This window comes from Labrus mixtus, chromosome 7, assembly GCF_963584025.1.
Source record: "Labrus mixtus chromosome 7, fLabMix1.1, whole genome shotgun sequence".
Classification (NCBI taxonomy): domain Eukaryota; kingdom Metazoa; phylum Chordata; class Actinopteri; order Labriformes; family Labridae; genus Labrus; species Labrus mixtus.
This window is the reverse complement of record NC_083618.1, coordinates 6,581,486-6,602,455: the sequence shown is the minus strand read 5'-3', so window position 1 is coordinate 6,602,455 and position 20,970 is coordinate 6,581,486. Positions and strand designations below refer to the sequence as shown.

The window sequence follows — 20,970 nt, the reverse complement described above, 5'->3', positions numbered from 1 at the left end:
CACCAAGAATAACTGATTACAAGACGAACCTTGGTGTCCCGAATATAGGAACAGCGATAACACGAGAGAGCCGAGTCTGGGTCCTAGCAATGCCCCCAACCTGAGCTACATCTGCATTTATTGTGGCTCTAAAATGAGATGTCTGAACAAGTCTATAGTTATTATGAATGACAGCAAAGTGCCCTCAACAAAAGACCATTACACATTGGTCTGAAGGACTTGTCAGAGCGGATCAGGATTTTCTAATCTGTGCCAATCTTCAAGAATCAGCAGGCAGCAAATTAATGTGATCCACACATGCACCTTCACTTGTTCTGATCCTTCACTACTTCAGTTCTGACTCCCTTTTCAGGTATCAGGGCTTGTATGAGTTAAAGTGAAACAAAGTGTGTTTGTGATTGAAACAAATTTAAGCCACAACGCAACTGGGTAAAATGGGCAGAGCAGTGTTTCCTCTTTTCATGCAGCAGTGGCGGGCTGTGAGAGTAAGAAAAACAACCACCACTGCTAAAGAAACTTTGATTCAAACAAACAAAAACAAAAAAAACATTTTTTTAAACTTTACTCATCAACACGTACATGTAGAGATAATGCTTCAATTTACCACTTAAAGTTTCCAAGTAAAAGCAGTATGGACCAAAACTGGGTGTGGAAGCAGCGATACACATGGAACTGCAAATGAGATGAGCCCAAACCACCATCACCATGAAAAATTATGTAGTGGAACACTGGAAAGTAAAGAGCAACATACAAGTAAATTTCACGTTTCCTTAAGGTGTTCTTTGGGCTAAGAGACTCTTCTTTTATAGAAAATGTGTTTTGTGTACATAAGGAGGTGAGTGCAGCATGTTTGTGTGTGTAGTTGTATACTCTATGAGTGGGATGCTCCTTGTATGTTGGGCGTTGGAGATTAACACAGTGGGCCATGGGAAAAGGGGATATATAGACAAGGCAAGACAGGGTAGTGAGGGCAGTGACGACCCCAGAAGATCTTCATAGTCCTCAGCAGCTGCATGTCTCAGCTGACGGCTTGGCTCGCTCGTTCCTGTCCAGCTTTATCGGCTCAGGGAACTCATTGTACAACTCCACCTCGGTCTCCTGCAAACAGACAAATGAGGCGAGTTATTATGTTATTTATGTGCTACAGTGGGTCAAACTTCCAGCTAGGATTTCTTGTTGGCCTCAGTTACCTGTTTAAGGGCATTGCGTGCAATAGTCTGGAAGGCCTGCTCCACATTGATAGCCTCCTTGGCGCTGGTTTCGAAATAAGGGATGTTGTTCTTGCTCTGACACCAAGCCTGTGCTCGCTTGGTTGTTACCTGAAACACAGGAAGAACCGATGCTATACTTAGAAACACCACACTCATGAGAGGGATAGCTTAATCCAATCTATTTTTAAAAACTTGAATTACTCTGAAGTCTAAAGGCTGGTACATCTCTTTGAATATAACAAATGGTACACGTTACAGTGCACTTTTGCAATTATCTACACCCACCTGTCTGTTCTCCAAGTCAATCTTATTGCCCAGTACCACAAAGGGGAAGTTCTCTGGGTCTCGGGGGCTGGCCTGGATCAAGAACTCGTCTCTCCAGCTGTCTAGAGTCTTGAAAGTGTTGGGTGCAGTCACATCAAACACCAGGACACAGCAGTCTGCTCCACGGTAGAACGCGACGCCTAAGGACTGAAACCTCTCCTGACCTGCTGTGTCCCAAATCTGACAAACAGAACAGAGAGAGAGCGTGCATCAACGACGACACACAGTGTTTACAATCACTAAATAATGGGATTGCTGTAAATAAAGAGATTAAGGTAATTCCCTGAGTGCAGTCTTCATAACATTAACCAGATCTCCCTGATTATCTGCACTAACATGGTTTATTTAAGAATAGACGTCATGTCTTGAGATATGAGCAGTACCATACACAAAACTCCAAAGACAATTAGTTTTTCATTGATTGATTTTTTTTAAATACATGTAGAGGTTATTCTGCATTGAAAAATAGGTGTCCTGTGTTGGTTAAGAGTCTACTATAATCAAGACAATTTGAAATCACTGATCCTTAAAAAAAAGATTTAAAAATGAGGGTTAAATTTGACATGAAAGTACAGAAGGACTGGTAATGAAAAGACCTTTTGGGATGATGGTATTGTTAATAGGCCTACACAGTGAACATGAACATGGTATAATGTTTTAATAAACTGCTGTTAAGAAACAGTATTTAAAACAACAATGTTGTAGTGATACTCCTTAAAAGCCACTGGCAGTCCGTTGTTATTGTGGAAATCAGAATAAGCGTTTATGTTTTCAAACTTTTTTGTTTTTTATTGCATTCAGTGATTTTAAAGATTTGACAATCACGCTTCTCTTAGAGAAAGTGACAGTGTGGTGTGAGTTGTATCTCATCATTACCTGCATTGTGACAAGTCTGTCATCCACCATCACTTCTTTCGTCAGGAAATCAGCACCTATTGTGGCTTTGTACTGGTTACTGAACTTCTTATTCACATACTGGTTCATCAATGAGGTCTTGCCAACTCTAAAAACAAAATCATAGGACAATATTTTGAACATATAAGCAGAAAGTGTCACCTTCATGATCTGAAGGGTAAAGCGCCTAATGGAGTGCTTTCTTCACATTAAACCGTTTGGCATCCTTCAGTTTTGACACAGATCTACATCACTCACCCAGAGTCTCCCAGAATGATGACTTTGAGTAGTACTTTCTTCCTTGATGTCATTGTGCCACAGCTGTAGAGACACACATTTACAGAATCAATTTTAAATGAAGCATTGAATTGGGCGATGGACGCAGCCATTCAGTGGTGACCCTTGTGATATAAGCCAAGCAGTTTCACTTGAAGGTGTTAAAAGGCCTTAGTGCTTCTTGAAATACACTCCAGGAAATGGGAACCTTATAGGAATAATTGCAAAGCTGTCTCTTGGACTAGAGATTTCTTCACTTCACAAACAAAGGAAATACAGTCCAAGGGATATACTACCATGAGGCCTGAATAACAATTAATGCAATTAACAACTCACTATGTCTGTTTTTTATAGAAAATACTGTTTTGTGATATTAATGCTGCTGGTTTAACATTAAATGGAAAAGAGCATTGTTTCATTTCACACAGTTTGTTTATACACTCAGACTTCTGTGTTTCTTGGAACTCCAAATAAACAGCCTCAACCTATTATTTCTTAAAATGAAGATTAGATACAAAAATAACAGACGATTTTTGTTCAGTAATGTGTACACATTATTAAACTGAAGTGTGTAATACTCTCATATTAATTGATAGAACTAGCTGAAACTTCACTCATATCAGGATCCTGAGAATTTTGTACTAAATCATCATATTCAACAACTTTATCTTTGAGCCTGCTCAATCAACACCAAGCATTTCTGAACTTGGCTGACTGTGCTTTGTAATAATAAACCAACACATACAGTTGCACTGACCAAAGTCCACACAGCGTAACCTTTGGGGTTTAAATCATAATTCTGTTCAGGTTAGACCTTGGATAAAGCATTATTGAAAAAAGATTAGTCACAGGTATTATCCACACATCGCTGAACGCCTACAGCCACTGAAGTGCCTCAAACCCACTGCCTGAATCCGTATCACTACTTTTTATGAAGCAAAACTAGCATCGAGCAATCGGTGCAGCTCTCATAATCTGCACCCCATGACACTGTGTCAGGGACTGATCACATGGTTTAAAACACACGACTAACGGAACCATGACTTGGCAAGCACGACTAGCACAGCAAATGCTATCTGAATTCAGTAATAAAACCTTTGTAATCCTTACTTAAGATCAACCTGTCTACCAATTTGGTTGAAAATATTTCCACTTTATGAACTATGAGTTGTCTCTCTCTCTCTAATTTACCAAACGAGCAAAGCCAAAAACACGTCAAAAACATCTGCAAAGGGTTAGCTAGGTTAAACAAGCAACACATTTAAAGTACAATTTGTATATAGCTAGGTCAACAAATGGGGCACAGTGTATCCATTAGATATATAATCATGTTCTAACATGATTGAGATGCAGTATCCATCATCGATTACCATCTGACACTTCATAATTCAAGCTAACCTTCAGTCAGCTGAGCAAGCTTTATCAAAAACTGTAAAAGTTGTTGACGACAGCTATATCCTTAACTCATATTGCAGGTCAAATATTTAACTAGAGGCAGCGTAAACCAACCTGGGCGATGATCCTGTGGTGAAATAAAATATGAAAAGTGGACTTTTCCTCTGCCTCGGTTGGAAGCGTTAGCTAACGCGTAGGCTAGCTTAGAGGCTAACTGCTCCTACAAATGTCTGCCGTAAGAAAACAACACGTCGACAGCTAAATAATCTCCAATAGCTAGCCGGCAGCTAACTCTGCTAATCAAAATAAACACTGCCACTGCAGATATAATCCTCCCTTCGTGGAATATAAGCGATTTAGTACAATGGTCTGTTTCGCTCTGTTCCCGTTGACGCTCGCTTTTCCCGTCAAGCTAACGTGCTAGCTGCTAGCCGAGCCGTGTTCACTTCCTCCAAAACAAGCTCTGTCTGTGACGGCTGACGTCATACGCTGGACACGCCTTGTTGTACCTGAGAAGTGTCAACAACTCAAATGTCAAAATCAACATATTAGGTAAGATTATGTCTCAGAATATTTTCATTTTCATACTTACAGCTTCCAGTATATATACCATGCATTTCACACAACACCAATTACTTTAAAGAGCCGTATAAAACGAAATATATAAATTATTGGAGAGGAAGTTCATAGCTCTGATATATTCTATTACTATGTATAGAAAATCTACCAACGGAATACACCGTTTTGTACCCAATTTTCTTATTTCTTAGGCTCTCGAAAGTTGCAGTCAAATCCCGCGAATAAGTAGCGGAACGGTGCCTTACCATAGCCTACTTACAGTTGGATTTTCCCCATGCATACGTTTTTAGAAGACAATGAAGCCTATTCCGCCTTTATCTATATCCTTGATGACTTTGTGATTATATCAGGGCAAAGTTCGCTTTTTGTTAATCATGGAAACAATGCACTTCTATAGTAATCAATAATCAAAAGTGTCCATTGTCTGCCGAAACCCGGGATCGAACCAGGGACCTTTAGATCTTCAGTCTAACGCTCTCCCAACTGAGCTATTTCGGCTCACATGGTAATGGAGTGTAATTTCACAAGATATCGATAGAGGTCCCCCTCGAGTTATATAGCTTATACGTATGTCATATTATAGAGTATGTTTTTCTGATTTTGATGTCTGGTTAAAACATTTTCTTCCATAAGTACACCATGATTCTTATGGTTGGACTTAATACCTCTAAGACTACATGTACAGGTACTATGAAGTACTTTTACTGTGCACTTTTTGAGAAATCCACTGTCAAAGTCCCTTAGAAATCACCATAATGAGTCTTTTTTCTGACTTTGATGTCTTGAAAAAACATTTTCTTCCATAAGTACACCATGGTTCTGATATGGTTGGACTTAGTACTTCTAAGACTACATGCACCGGTACTTAGAAGTACTTTTACTGTGCACTTTTTGAGAAATCCACTGTCAAAGTAGCCTACATTTTATGTCATATTATTAAGTCTTTTTTCTGACTTGGTCTAGTAAAAAACAGTTCTTCCATAAGTACACCATGATTCTGATATGGTTGGACTAAGTACTTCTCTAAATGAAATATAACATGTAAAATAACAAACATGCTTTCAAGACCGAAGCCTTAATGCTGTTTCAATCAATGTCCTCTCTCCTTTTAATCCATGGATTTAGTGTTGATTGTTTCAATAAAAACTTTGCCTGATTTTGCTTAACTACACTCCATCTGCAGTTGAGCTCATTGTTTGCTTCATATTGACTTTTATTTGAGCTAATATCGTGAAAATTTCAGTTTTAAATTAAATCTTTCACTATGCCAGACAAATTGTAAGGAGCCATTTAAAGTTCATGTGTTTACATGTTAAAAAAGTGTCAATCTGGTGAATAAACCAGCTTCACCAGTATTAGCATTAGTATTATTGTCAAAGTAGCAAATGATCTTAATCCTGATCCAGTTAACAAGCTACATATAATTTTACAGAAACAAAGCTGCCAATCAACTTAAAAATGTACACATTATGTGACTGAATATAATTTTATTTTCTGCCAGTGTTTGACATGGACAACCACTGTGCTATGTGCTCGACCTCAAAGTCCCCAGGATCAGGGCCTCCAACTACTGACTGGTTGAGTGGTTGTCGCTGTGTGTTCTTTATCATTTATGGTTTATCCTATGATAAAACTGTAAAACCTTTAACACTTTTAACTGTTAAAGAGCTTTAGATGTGGTGTCATCCAGTATGTTTGGAAATACTGTGGTATATCATTTTCGACCTGTGCACTGTTCAATAATGTATTATTTCAGAAGTCCAAAACGTCACACAAAGTCATGGGCGATGCAGACTGGCTCAGTGTCTGCAGAGGTTTGCGGACACAGGGGTTTGACCTTCAAATGAGGGCAACAGGCCTGCTCCTCGGCAGAAGAAGTGACACAGCTATTATCAGATGGTAAAATTATAATGACAAATTACAACGGAGGATTAGGGCCACGTTAAAAAACAAATATTTTTTTAAATTTCGAGATTAAAGTCGTAAATTTACGAGAATAAAGTCGTATATTTACTAGATTAAACTCGTAAATTTACGACTTTGGGGAATAAACGAATAAAGTAGTTATTTTAGTCTATATCAGAAGAGCAGCAGCATCCTGTTCTCAAACGACAAACATGGAGCATCTTGTCCTAAAGGTTTCACTAATAAGGAAATATGCTACTTCCTTGTGTAGTCGGTAAAAACAGTTAGTTCAAGAGAAAGTTTCACTTCAACTTGCAAGACCTTGTTTATCTGTAAAATGATGAACAGGACACAAACTGTCTCTGCACATGAGACACTTTAACAAGGCAGACCGATAACAGACACAAATAGTTGTGTTGGGGCTTTACTTATGCAGATATGAAACTACACATGCTTTTGGCACATCATCATCTTCACATTGTCATAAAATATCAGCACCCTGAAAAGATACTGCAAGAAACTGTGGCTTTTCCGAAGAAAGAACCACACTGACTTGGAGGAAGTTTGTCTGCAGAGGAAAATACTTTAAGAGTTCTACTTTCATCATTTTGCGCAGGCTGGTCTCGAACTCGTTAATTTACGACTTTATTCTCGTAAATTTACGAGTTTAATCTCGAAATAATTTTTTTTTTTTTAACATGGCCCTAATCCTCCGTCGTAACAAATAGTCTACATTCTAAGTAATTAAAACAAATACGTTAAATAGCCTACGTAAACTAGCACAGTAACACAGTTTATGGTGGTATAGTTCAATAAAGATGTACAATAATGTTGTTTTAGCATTTGCAATTATATTCTGAAATATAAGAGTGATATAGGCTTGCTGTACTTTATGTTTACAGATATAGAATTGTCCTCTTCAACTGAGAGGGCAGGCGACCCTTGTGAGAGGACATCAGAGCTGTTCCCGTGATGTCACCTCAATTAAATTCAACAAAAATAGATGAATGTGATTCCTATAAACACTGCTTGTGTGAGTATCTAACACTAAGAGACATATTATTGATGTTGTATTTTTCAGGCAAGGGAACAACCTACAGCCAGTCCATCCACAGGTGCAAGTCCTGCAAAGAGGACCAAATTGACATTGTGATAACCTTCACTATAAAACTAAGAACCTCATTATTGTTATTCTCAGATTATCATATAAGCCTTTAGAAATATGTAGCCTTTCACATAGTGATATAGTTATATTGTGGTTATATTACTTTGTTGCTTTTTGTCAGTTTGAAAAATCAAGGTTTAATGGCTCGCAAAACCCCAAACCAAACCTGAATGTCCAGAGAAAAGCTTCTCAGGTTAGTATAAAAAAACAATGACTTATGGTTAACAAAAACCTGTTCTGCTACTTTGTATTGCTAATCATAGCTTTCTACACAGACACAAAATGACCCTGGTTTTGCTGCTGCCACACCTCCATCACCATCTCCACGCCATTCTCCATCTCCACGCCCTCAAACCCCTGTTTGTCAATCCCCATCATCCTTCTTCCTTGCTCCACCGCAACTGTCTGTACAAAGACCAGCACTACCTCCACCTGAGCCAGTGCCTGCTGCTGTGATGGACCCGGTAAACTGAGTTTTCAATCCTGAACATACTTACACTATATGCTTGTCTTTGTTCCCTCTGTAATGTTGTGGTGCAGCTGTGGTGCTTCTGAGTGACATTTGTCCATATTTTCATTAGCAATCACATATTGCCCTCTACTGGTTAGAAGAAATATACTTACTTTATCAAATTGTCTATGTTTGGGCCCAAATTAGGATTTAAGTTGAGGTTCTAGTGCTAATAATATAATAATTACTCATAAAACACTGGAATATTTTTTAGTTTTGTTTTAAATAAAAAGAAAGTGTTTATATCCATTTCACATTTTTTCTTGCAGTGGTGTTGAATTCCTTGCTGTGGTGGCGCAAAATGGCTAAATTAATTCAGAGGAAAAACTGCTTCTATTCATACTTATGCTCATATTTTTTATTAGCAGATCCCCTTTCAGCCAGAGGGTCCTGTAGAGCTCCCGCTCTTGTGGCCAGAGACCCTACCACAAGTGGGTGTCTGCACCTCTCTTTAGGGTTGGGGCAAGTGGAAAGCTAGAGCTGCAGCTCTGGTACTATCCTCCAACACCAGCCCTGTTGTACCAACAGGCCCCCACTGCAGGTTTTTTCCCATCCTCTCTTGCTGTGGCTGCCATACAGGCTGTGGATAGTGTGGCTGGTTTGTACCAAAACTACATGTACAAGGCATCCACTTGCTGGGGGTGGTCTGCACAGGAGTGACGGAGACCCTAATCTGCAGCAAGTGTAGAGCCAGCTACGTGTCCACCGGTCAGAACATCCTCCAACAGCTGGACCTGGCCCACCACTCTGAGTTCAGGGTCATCCTCACGCGCAAGTGAGTTATACACTGAATTAGTCATTTTGTTTGCCAATATGTTAAATATTTCCTTAAATAATTTATTTGAATACTCTTTCTAAGGTATGCCTGTGACTTGCAGGTCATCCGTCTGTTGCGTGATAGAACCCTTGGCAATGGTCAGCTGAAGGAGAACCACAGTGAGGAGTGGCTTCAGCGTATATTATGTAGGCTACTGCCCCCTGAAATGGGAGAAAAAAACAGAGACAATGTCTTGCTAATTTCAAAGTGTTCCGATGACACAGGAGTCCTTTGCATTGCTTTTACTGTAAAACATTCTCCCCAGGCATGAGCAATTGAATACCCATTTAGGCCAGAAGAATAATGGAAACTAATTAAAATGTGCATTCATTATGTTACCACCACATATGTCACGCCACAGTTATATTAATCAGTGAAAATACAGTTGTGCATTTAAATTAAAAGTTTTATTAATAAGTCATGCAACTGTACCTCTTACAGGTACACCTCTGAGTGTGTGGCCCTCATGGCCAACCATGGCCTGCTTCCGCCATGCTTCCAGGAACCCCCGCAGCTTGCAGCGGTCCCCAGCTACAAATGGCAATGATGCGGCCATGATATCCTCAACAGGCTTGAGGATATCAAGGCTCGTATAACATGTACATTTTGATCCATTTAGAAATTTGATTCCACTAAAAAGGTTTGAATAACTATTTGAATAACTGCATTTTACTTATAATTAAGAAATTTGGTTTTGTGAAAGTATTTTAAAAATCTAATTATTTTATGATATATAATTAGGAAGTCCAGGTGCATCTGTTGTAATAACACTGTTCATTAATTTGATATTTCAGATCACCAAAAACAATTTAAAATTGTCTTTGTATCGGATTTCAAAGTCTCTTCTTCTAACATAGTGCGTGTTGTAAAGAGCGCGCAGTGACGTCATTACGTCGGACTGAAGGAAGCGTCATCCTTGCTGCTGTAGAGCGGCACGTCGGCCTTTCTTCGCTGCTCTACATTTCACACAGATTCCTCCTTTCGTGTCCGGCTGTAGGAGCACTAAATGAATGTAAACATGGCTCGGAACTCACAACTTGTCTCCGCATGCATGTTACTTGTGGCCGCTGTGAGCTTAAGAGTTTCAGCGGATGGTTTGGTGAATGAGGAGGTGAAGAGGACCGTGGACTTAAGCACTCATCTGGCCAAGATCACCGCGGAGATCGTGCTGTCTAACCAGGGACCGTCTGCCGTCAACAGCTTCATATTAGCTCTGGAGCCTGACCTGGCCCCGCACCTGGCATACATCGGAGCTTCGGTAAGCAAACCTCAAGTAGCTGAAACAAAACGCACTCCCAATGCCTGTAACCGATTAGCTAGCTTTAGCTTGTTAGCTTGTCATAGATGTATTTGCTGCACCAAATCGTGTTTCTCTCAAATGTTGCCTTTTTCCGTGTTACATTAGTGCGAGAGCTAATAGTGTTATGTCTCTTGGGGTTACTGCACTATGTTTATTGAATATATAAAATCGCAGACACTAGCTTGGCTGATGTGATTCATTGTGGTGCTGCGGGCAGTCAGCTCTGCAAGCTATGAAGTCAAACAGCCACAGTTAGCTACTATTTTAAGAGATATGGTGAAAAGTACGAGGTACAGACTGGAGGTCTCGTGCTTTGAGTAGAATTGCACCAACAAGCTCAACATAAATTTGATGAATTAATTTTGAATGGCTTAGTATGTGGGTTACTAGTGTTAACTTCCGCAGCGCTGCACGCTCTGTCAGTGGCTGAATGACACGTATGCGCTGGACAGCTCACTTCCGTGTGTGACTGCGCAGGCCTGCCCCTTCTATGCATGAAACCGTAACAATGCACTGAGTTTGTACATAAAATTAGACCTTCCGTGCTTTTTTTTTTTTTTGAGAAGCTATTATTAAGTAGATACTTCACTTATTCTGTATGTTTTTTTTTTGTTTTTTTTTGCCAAAGGTGAAGGGTGATGAAGAGGAGGATGGCACCCTTGAGCTCCAGCAGACAACAATTCAGAGCCAGGGGTAAGACATCAGACTCTTACATTTTGTCATCTAGAAACACGAGTCAAGTCTTGATGTAAACACTCCAGAAGCCAATTTGGGCGCTTGAAACAACAGTTTTATTATGTCTGTGACTGACTGAAAGTGTTGACTCAGTGGCATTCATGAACTCACATTGACAAATACACTCGTTACTAAATGTTAACGTCATTTTAGCTGCAATCTCCATGTACAATTTAAAGGAATGATGTCTTTTTTTTTTTTTTTTTGAATTCAAGATTGCATTTTGTAGTACCTGATGATTTGCTGCAACATTCATTCGTGCAAATGTATCTTACCCATGTTTCTCTGTGACAATTCTCATTTCTCCTGATTTAGTGGGCAGTTTTACAAAGTCCAGCTGCCCTCCAGCCTGGCTGCAGGTGCTCAGCTGAAAGCGAAGGTGGAGCTGACATACAGCCATGTCCTGAAGCCCTTCCCCACACATGTCACGCAGGCTGAGCGCCAGCTGGTGGTGTTTCAGGGGAACCACTACCTGTATTCCCCGTACCCCACCCGCAGCCAGACCACACGAGTTCGCCTGGCCTCCAAGACCGTGGAGAGCTACACCAAGCTGGGTAACCCCAGCAGGAACGACGAGGTCATCGAGTACGGGCCCTTCCGGGATGTGCCTCCGTTCAGCGAGGTATAGCTCTGAACGCACAACTTTAATGCTTTAAGTGAAGCTTCAAGAAATTTGCATAACATTCTGTCTTGTGCTTGTTTTTTTTTTCCTCTCCAGGAAGCAATGAGGATCCACTATGAAAACAACACACCCTTCCTCACCATCAGCAGCATCACTCGGACCATTGAGGTCTCTCACTGGGGAAACATTGCAGTGGAGGAGACAATTGACCTGAGGCACACAGGAGCCATCCTGAAGGGGGCTTTTTCACGCTATGATTATCAACGTCAGTCAGACAGCGGCATCTCTTCCGTCAAATCCTTCAAGGTCTTGTTTTTAATACAGATGGCTGTTGTCTGTTTGTTCTCCCTTTTATGATGGTGATGATGCTGACTTTGTATTCTTCTCCTATGACAGACTATCCTTCCTGCCTCAGCCCAGGATGTTTACTACAGAGATGAGATTGGCAACATCTCCACCTCCCATCTGCAGGTTCTGGACGACTCTGTGGAGGTCGAGGTCAGGCCTCGCTTTCCCTTGTTTGGAGGCTGGAAGACCCACTACATCATTGGCTATAATCTGCCCAGCTACGAGTACCTTTACACCCTGGGTGAGTTGATCTCTAGTTTCCTTAAGTACCAGCAATATAGTAGAAAACGGATTGTTATTATGGTCTGCGGAATCACTTTAACACAACCAGTACATCTCTAGATGTGTTTTCAAAGTGTCACATGATTTTACCCTCCAGGTGACCAGTATGCGCTGAAGATGAGACTAGTAGACCATGTGTATGACGACCAGGTCATCGACTCACTCACTGTGAGAATTATCCTGCCAGAGGGCGCCAGGTCAGTGTTTGCAAAAATCAACATACATTCAACCTGAATTGATACTTTTGAATGCTCATTGATCATGTTCCCATCATGTTTGAACAGAAACATCCACGTTGATACACCTTACAAAATTGATCGCATGCCAAACCAGCTGCACTACACATATCTGGATACCTTTGGACGACCAGTGCTGGTGGCGACCAAGACCAACCTGGTGGAGCATCACATTCAGGATGTTGTGGTAAGATAAACAGTATAAAGGGTGGACAGTTTGGAATTCTCCATAATATACTGGTGTTCATTATTTATGAGCCGATTAGCACAGGAGGCTTATACCAATATGATGCTACTACAGTGTTTTTAAACACATGCACAGTTGTGAAAGAGCAGAATATTCTTTTTTTTAACTTCAACAAATGTAAAAATCTACTGCACTGAATGTTTTCCAAGTAGATTTTAAAATTGTGTTGTACTATGATAAGATAAGATAATCCTTTATTTATCCCACAATGGGGAAATTTACATTGTTACAGCAGCAAAGAGCAAAGATTGCAAACAAAAAGTGAACACAGTACAATTAAAAAAAAAAAGAAGAATTAAGAATGTACAAAAAAAAATATAAAATAGATCAGCTATTGACAAAAGTGTAGTCCTTAATATTCCGTGTAACACAGACATGCACACAGAAAAATAAAATACAATGTTTCTGAAAATGAGCAGAGTTCCTTTCCATATTAGAAGAATGAGCTTTGGTTGAGCCACAGTCAAAGCAAATCAACTGAATAGGTTCTGTTAACATGAGTCCTTGTTCTAGAGCTAAGGAGGTTCTGACTGGAGGTGATGAATTGGTAAACCAGCTCTGTTGAGTAAAGGTCAGGACAGAAAATATAAACCGCCAAATCAGTAATTTGATTTTGTTTTGAGGATCTAAGTAAGTAAGTCTTGAGGTGCTGCTCGTTGAGCTTGTGCAAGAAATGTTGGCTTTCTTTTTAATGGATGAAAATGATTTCAGTGATTAAAAAAGGATTCAACAAAAATTTCAAAAAAATAAAGATTGCCCTCTACAGTTGAAACTGTTGGCAAAAGCATAATCTGGAAACTCCCTAAATTAGACTTCTAAGCTGTTTAACTCAGATTTATCCTTGTTGAGACAAGGTCAAAGGAACAATCAACGGATTAGCATCAAATTCACCAGACTTCTGTCTGAGGATTGATTTGATAAGAGTTTGTCCTCCAGTTTCTGTAACCAGCAGCGTCCCTAAAAAGTTTCTCAATTACAGAGAAATACTGCTACTGCACTGTACAATGTGTGGAATACATATTCTGATTGGTTAATTGCAAGAGCCATTCGATAAGTAGTGAAATGTGTACTGTGATGGGGAAGACACTTGCTTAGTGAAGACTTGTATGAATTTGAAACGAGTTATGAAGCTGCAGATCTAAAACAGTAATTCTCTTTTGTGCTTCCCAGGTTCATTATAACTTCAACAAAATCCTGATGCTGCAGGAGCCTCTCTTGGTTGTAGGAGCCTTCTACATTCTTTTCTTCACTGTCATTATCTATGTCCGCTTGGACTTTGCCATCACCAAGGTATGACAACTTAATCCTTTAAAAAAAAGTCTGATGCCTCCCCTATTGGCAGACATTGGTGCAGTTTACATCTTTATTCAGTTCTTGTACTTAGATTCAAACCAAGTTTAAATAATTTTCGGCATCTTTTTACCCCGTTCAGGACCCCGCAGCTGAGGTGCGTATGAAGGTGGCATCCATCACAGAGCAGGTTCTGACTCTGGTCAACAAGCGTCTTGGTCTGTACCGACACATGGACGAAGTGGTCAACCGCTATAAGCAGTCCCGTGACACTGGGGCTCTAAACAGCGGGAGGAAGACTCTGGAAGCGGACCACCGAACCCTCACCAACGAGATCAGCTCGCTGCAGGCCCGCCTCAAAGCGGAGGGCTCAGACCTGGCTGATAAGGTGAGTTACACAGGTTTGAGAGCATAGCAGGATCGGCATGAGTTCGGTATGTGGAAAGTACAGTGATGTTAACACCTTTGGTCTCAGGTCGGGGAGGTGCAGAAGCTGGACGGCCAGGTGAAGGAGCTGGTGTGTCGCTCCTGCCAGGAGGCGGAGCGTCTGGTGGCAGGGAAGGTGAAGAAGGAGGCTTACATAGAGAGCGAGAAAAATCTGACCAGCAAGAGACAGGAGCTTGTGAGCCGCATCGACAGTCTGCTGGACGCCCTCTAAAATACCCCTGCTAGACTAGCACACATAAACAGACACACACACGCACTGCTACAACATACAGCCAGCTACTTGTACGTGTGAGAATAAATTAAATGTGACTCATTCTTACACTTTTTTTTTTTTTACCATCCTTGAACCCAGACATGGACTTTTAACACCTCATCTTAATGTCAGTAATGGGTTTATCCAAACACTTGTGCCTTTGTGCCTTGTGATAACCTCGAGGTCACTGTGTGCTCGGCTCTACAGCAGCTTCATCAAAGCTTCTGGCTTTTAGTTTTTGGGTTTGTTGAGCTACACTTAAATCTTTGTCACACTTTGCTCAGACTACCCTGCATTTTCATGTTTAAATCTGGACATTGTAATTTTTTTTTTTCTCCTACGTTTGTACGGTTATGATTTTTTTTTTTAACTAATAGCTGAGGCGCCCAAGTGTTTTCAGTCTCTTGTCTTTACTCACATATGCTGTAATGTAAGATTGAATCATCTCCGGATTTAAAGTATAAAAGTCTGTTCCAATCTTGTCTCTTTTGCACTTACAACTTTTTTTCTACTCGGCCCGACAGGATGTTATTTGGAAAATGTGAAGCTCTGATTCTGTGTCATCCCAAAAGCTCTGTTGATGCTCACAATTCATATTTTCTACATTTTGTATGATTTTTTTGTTTTGTTTTGTAAGTGGCATTTTTTTGTCGATGAGATTAGTAAATACGTGATGAGATTAGGTTGTATGTGAGAAAAGACACGGGAGATGGGACACAGAATTTTGTGAAATGGGCAATGATATGGAAAGCTGTCACATTTGAAATAAAGGTTTGAGAAATCGATTGCTTTGCATGTTTTAAGATAAACACAGCAGGTGTATAAAGACAGATGATGGGGTATTGATGTAATTTTTTTACTTATTTGGACAGGTGTACTAGTTTATTTAGGGGGAGCAGTACCCTCGGTTTATCAGAAGAGGGCGCCATTGTGTCAAAAACCCACCAATCATGATCTGTACTGCATTTAGACTCAATGCCAATAAAAATTCCGCTGAACTTAAAGATAAGAAGTGTGTCATCCTCGCACACATTCACACTTTGACTGGTGCCACTTTTAAAACTGGTACTTTGGAGGGAATTTCCAACACATTGTTTCATTCCTTATTCAAAAGGAACCACACCCTTCACCCTCTCCTCCCAAGTAAGCAGAGCAGCCGCCGTGCCTCCATCACAGTCAGAGCCCAGGACAAACATCAGGGTCAGTCTGAGGTCACCAGGGGTCCTGGCAGGTTCATTTCCTGCTCCATAACAACAGGCCCTGTTCCCCTCACAATGATCATGTTAACATATTGTATGTGCCATACAATAATCATTCTGAAAAAACCCTTCAGCAGTGGGAAAGCAGAGACAATGTCTGCTAGCACTGATGCTCGGTGCTCGTGGAAAAGGCCACACAATGGTAGTTTTGTTAGTGTGTTTGTACTTTAGTGGAGATTTAGAGCAGAGGGAGATCGGAGAGCCTCTGAGTCTCATTCTCACAGTAGAACTGACTGACTGCTGCTCACACACATCCACCTCCACGCTCACGTCTGTTTCCACCCAGTGATGATGCTAGGACACAATCTGAGACTGACGTGATCGATGGATTCCTTCAGGGAGTAAAATATATAAGTATATTATAAGTAAAATAATAAAGTTGTTGATTTGCAGCCTTTCAGTTCTGCTGTCTCTAATAATTAACATTTTTATTTTTGCAAAGTTACAAAGTGCTTCACAAATAATGCAGAAATATTAAAAGGAAAGCAAATATTGGAGAAAGGCTGGCTTCATGTCAGGATGCTAACTAGTGTCAGTGTAAAACTAACACTGGATTTTTCTACAGTAATATTATAATAGAGATATATTTCAGAGATTCATCCACTTCATTTTATTTTGACTTATCATCCATACAAAGATGGTTTATATCTTGTTTTAAGCATTTCTGTGGATATTAAACAACAGACTGTTGATATATATCTATATATATTATGGGCTGTCAGCATTAACTAGTAAATCACAATTATATAAAGTCTGAAATGAATGCATTCATTTTTTTTAATCATGGTTTATCCAGAACAGAAGAAGTGAAGTGAAATAAAAAAGGTTCTAACTTTTCTTTAACAAACTGTGTAACGTGTGTGGGTTGTGAAATCTTAATTTTATACCTTTATTACAACTTGAGTATTTACATAAAGCCTGGAAAAGCAATTAAAAATTGTGCACAGTATGTTTGGACAGTCTAAAGCGCAAAATCAGAAACCAATTTTTCAATTACAGTTACCCATAAATTAGCTTTAGCTAAAAGCTATCCCACCAGCCAGTCCTCTCAAGTTTGAGTACAGTCACTGCAGTTTGTCTTAAATTGTTTTCTTACTCTTACAATGTCCAAATCTTTTATTTTTTGTTACAAACATCTGTTGAGAGTACTTTTGATGAAGTAAACCTACATCTCAAAGTCTGTTTCTGGCCTTATTTGACCCTCTTATCACTACAGCCTTCTTGCCTTATAGAGCAGAACAGCAGACCGTTGGCTCTTCATTCTCACAGATCAGAGTATACACATGTATAAACATGTGATCATCATCTGTAAGAGGGAGTCAGTCACTTGATAACTGTCTGTTCTTCTCTTTCGGAGAAGAAACTTTAAACGGCTGGTCATCTATGGGGTATTCTTTGGTCTAAAGGTTAGATGAATACTGGTTCTAAGCTTTAAGAAGAAAGGAGGCCTGAACACAAAATAAGTTACATTTTTCAGCACACAATCATACAGCTTTTTGTCAACCTGAAATGTTCTGTTGATAGACTAACTCTCAAGTTTGACTGTTAAACCATTGATGGGACCTTTTCTTGTGTGGTATTGGTTTATGGGCCATTCAGTCTTCTCAGTTCCAGCACTGTGCCCTGGTCCAGGATGTTCTTACCCGTTGCAGAAGAGCTGCGGTTTATCTGTTGGCGTAACACGAGCAGAATACTGTTTAAACCGGAATTCATGTGCAGCACTGTATCCTGATGTGGCCAACCCTGTGTGTGTGAGTGTGTGTTTGAGGTGGATGAGAGGTTTTGTGAAGCATGTTGGACTGGTTTGGCCATGTGGTTGAGCTGTCATGGTGCACCCTCAGGCACAAAGTTGATTATTATCTTCCTTTCCTGAGGTGCAGAGAGTGCTCCTTCTTTATCTTCCAAGAAAGTAAAGAATATGCAAAAAGAACTAAACTAAACAGAAGTCAAACTAGGTATCAGTTTAAAGGGTAATCCACAAGCCCAGGGTCCTGAGACGTTGTTGTGATTGATTACATTGAGGGCTCACCTGCAGTACTCCCTCTCTTAATCTTTCTCACTCTAACCCCCCCCCCCCCCCCCCCAAACACACACACACACACACACACACACACATACTCACCCACCCACACATACACAAAGAGAGACAGAAGTCACCAGTCAGGGAACAATATCCTGCTCAGAAGACCCTTCACAGCACACTCTCATAAATCACTGAGACAGAGCCACCACCCTCACTGTCAGCTTGTTATTATGCACACACGTACACTAACACACACACACACTCAGGTCAATGTCCCTGACATATATTCATTCAATTCTGTCAATCCTCCATCCCAGAAATAAAAGTGTGTCATCAGCAAGAAGAAATACGACTCAAATCTAAACTCAAACTCAGCTCACCTGCGTTGATTCCTTCTGGCTCTGTTTAAAACTCACAACAGTCGCTCTGTGTCCCACTGTGCCCTCTGCACTGGCAATTCCTCAGTGACAGGGTGCCGGGATGAGAGCCTCCGAAAGGGGGAGGTGAGGAGGTGGATGAAAGCACCCCGTCTAAGGTCCGGGGGCCGTGCGTCCTGTGCAGGTGGCAGGTGTGATCGGGCCGGGTGCGGACGCGTGAGGGCGAGGAAGCGGAGCACAATGAGGGTGTCTGTGGCCCTCGTTGCAGCTGCGGGAGGCAGGGAGGACGAGGTTGACAGATAAGATGGTCAGACAGACGGAAAGACAGAGGAAAGGGAGGACAGTGCAGAGTGTGCAGAGATGGAGATGGGACTTCAAACAGAGGATTGGATCCTGGGTGTAGAGAGATGCATTCTTGTCTGGCATACAGGAGAGAGAGCAAGACAGATGGATGGCACAAAAAAATGTTAGCCTCAAAGTCCACGGTTGACTTCTATCATGCAGATGTTTACATCATGTACTTTTTTACTCAAAGCCTCTGTGCTGGGCATATATCTTTGTGCATACTGATGTCAACCTCCCTTGCCGTATGGATTTGTATCATTGAGACATTAATCCTCTTTCCTTGCTGCCCTTGTGTGCAACTGTCCACAGCTCCCACTAAGACCTGCTGATCTCTGCCACATGGCGCTCCATCAAAGCACTGATGGTCATGCTTCTCAGGGCAAGTTTTGCGCACAAAAAAAAGCACCCGTGTGCGTCAGTGCAGAGGATAAGCAGCAGATGAAGGTCTGACGCTACTTTAGACTTTGTATCATCTTTGATCACATGAAGGGAAATGAAACAAAGCTGCTCTCTCCTTAAAAAGCACTCAGCTGAGTATGTGCACTCTGACACACACACACACACACACACACACACACACACACACACACACACACACATTTCCTACTTTCTCTATTGGACCTGATGAGAGTGACAGGGGCACTTCCCATTGGCTTTGAGAGTGGCCCTCTCCTTCCCAGGGCAGCCAATTTCCCCTACTCCAGAGCTGATAGGAAACTTTGATTGTCCACTGAGCTCAGGAGAGACAAAGAGACTTTTCCTCTTGCAATCCACATATCGCTCCATCACATCTCCACCTACAATCTCACTCTTCACTTGCTCTACTCATCTTCTCCAGCATCTCTCCTTCTTGCATTTTCTCGCCTTATTTCCATGAAAATGTACTTGCTTTCTGTTGTGGGCTGCTAAAAGTGAGTCCATTAAACTGGCATTGGCTGCTTTGATGGGCAGGAAGTTTCACTTCATGTGGTGACATCTGCATCCTGTGACACAATCCTGTCCTGTATGCATGATCTACTGTCTTGGCTTACCACTGTCCTCTGAAAGCATTCCTAAATATTAACACTGTCAGTACAGGCAGATGCTGCTAGAAGCTATCACAGGCTGATTTGCATTTGTGTTGGGTGTGAAGTGAACTGGGAAAGACAAGAGTGTACAGAGTAAGTAAGGGTTCAAACATGTGGAGAGAGCCAACAGGAAACATCACACTCTCTCTCTCCACCCGATGCTGGCCCTCCCTGGTAACACACTTCCTGTCAGAGGTCCCCTAACTTCCTGTCCTGCCACCGGGAATCCCAGCTGGAACATTCCAGCTGTGGAGCAGTCCCCCTCCCTCTCTGTGCTAATGATTATGACTTTTTTTTCTTCTACTTGCTCTATCATTTAAATCTTTCATGCAGACATAGCATTCCCAAACATAAAGTGACATAGAGCACTGTCAGTGTAGGGCTACTGCTTATACCTCTGGTCGCCAGGGGTCGCTACATAACAGCACATTATTTCCTCTGTGAGCTCACTGCTTCTCCCCTGCAGTGTGAAACTCTCCGCCTCAGTGCTATGGATACAGGGCTCTTCTACCTCCTCGGTAGACTCTCATATATATTACTGTTTTTTTTTAAGCGCAGAAAATGCGTAGTACCATTAGTTTAATGGCAGCAGATGAAATGGCACATGCATGTTCATAAGTGTGCATACGCGCAACGGCCATACGGGGTGGAAAAGACGTAGGTTTGGTGACTTTGTGTTTGACCTTTTCAGAAAGAGAGCTAATCCTGAGCTATAATAGACTCCGGGACCGATATGGAAAACTGCTGCATCGTTATCTCGGTTGTCTAGGAGACCATCAGAGCACCGGGGCCGGTGGAGATGCCACGGTATTAAAAGAGGGAGTGTGTGTGTTTGTGCGCGCGCGCGTGTGTGTGTGTATGGGGGAAATGTATTTTTTTTAAAGTGTCACTCATAAATACTGCATTATGAACATAACATCACTTTACCACGTTTTGCCTTAAGCATTATTTTTTGATTGTTGAAAATCAGTTACCATTGAAAGACACGGGACGTCAGTGAATGTCTGGAGCGTGCTGGTTGAATTAAACTTCACGCGCAGGACATCAATTAATAATATAGTA

At 41.2% G+C, this 20,970-nt stretch overlaps 2 protein-coding genes and 1 non-coding gene across 3 annotated transcripts; 1 reads left to right on the top strand and 2 right to left on the bottom strand.

Moving 5' to 3' along the window:
• Window positions 1-547: 547 nt before the first annotated feature.
• Window positions 548-4,563, bottom strand: LOC132977633 (ras-related protein rab7). The gene is made up of 6 exons (XM_061042367.1): window positions 4,215-4,563; window positions 2,688-2,750; window positions 2,412-2,538; window positions 1,497-1,715; window positions 1,191-1,319; window positions 548-1,098 (listed from the first exon to the last, which is right to left on the bottom strand). Exons 2-6 carry the CDS (start codon window positions 2,738-2,740, stop codon window positions 1,003-1,005), a joined length of 624 nt encoding a protein of 207 aa, XP_060898350.1. The 5' UTR covers window positions 2,741-2,750; window positions 4,215-4,563; the 3' UTR covers window positions 548-1,002.
• Window positions 4,564-5,104: 541 nt separating this feature from the next.
• trnaf-gaa (transfer RNA phenylalanine (anticodon GAA)) lies at window positions 5,105-5,177 on the bottom strand. The gene has a single exon. It is a non-coding gene; the product is annotated as a tRNA-Phe (tRNA).
• A 4,792-nt stretch (window positions 5,178-9,969) lies between these two features.
• On the top strand, window positions 9,970-15,622 carry rpn1 (ribophorin I). Its single transcript, XM_061042365.1, has 10 exons — window positions 9,970-10,335; window positions 11,006-11,070; window positions 11,428-11,734; window positions 11,831-12,040; window positions 12,131-12,323; window positions 12,462-12,561; window positions 12,649-12,787; window positions 14,018-14,137; window positions 14,280-14,525; window positions 14,613-15,622. Exons 1-10 carry the CDS (start codon window positions 10,084-10,086, stop codon window positions 14,793-14,795), a joined length of 1,815 nt encoding a protein of 604 aa, XP_060898348.1. The 5' UTR covers window positions 9,970-10,083; the 3' UTR covers window positions 14,796-15,622.
• The last annotated feature ends 5,348 nt before the right edge of the window (window positions 15,623-20,970 follow it).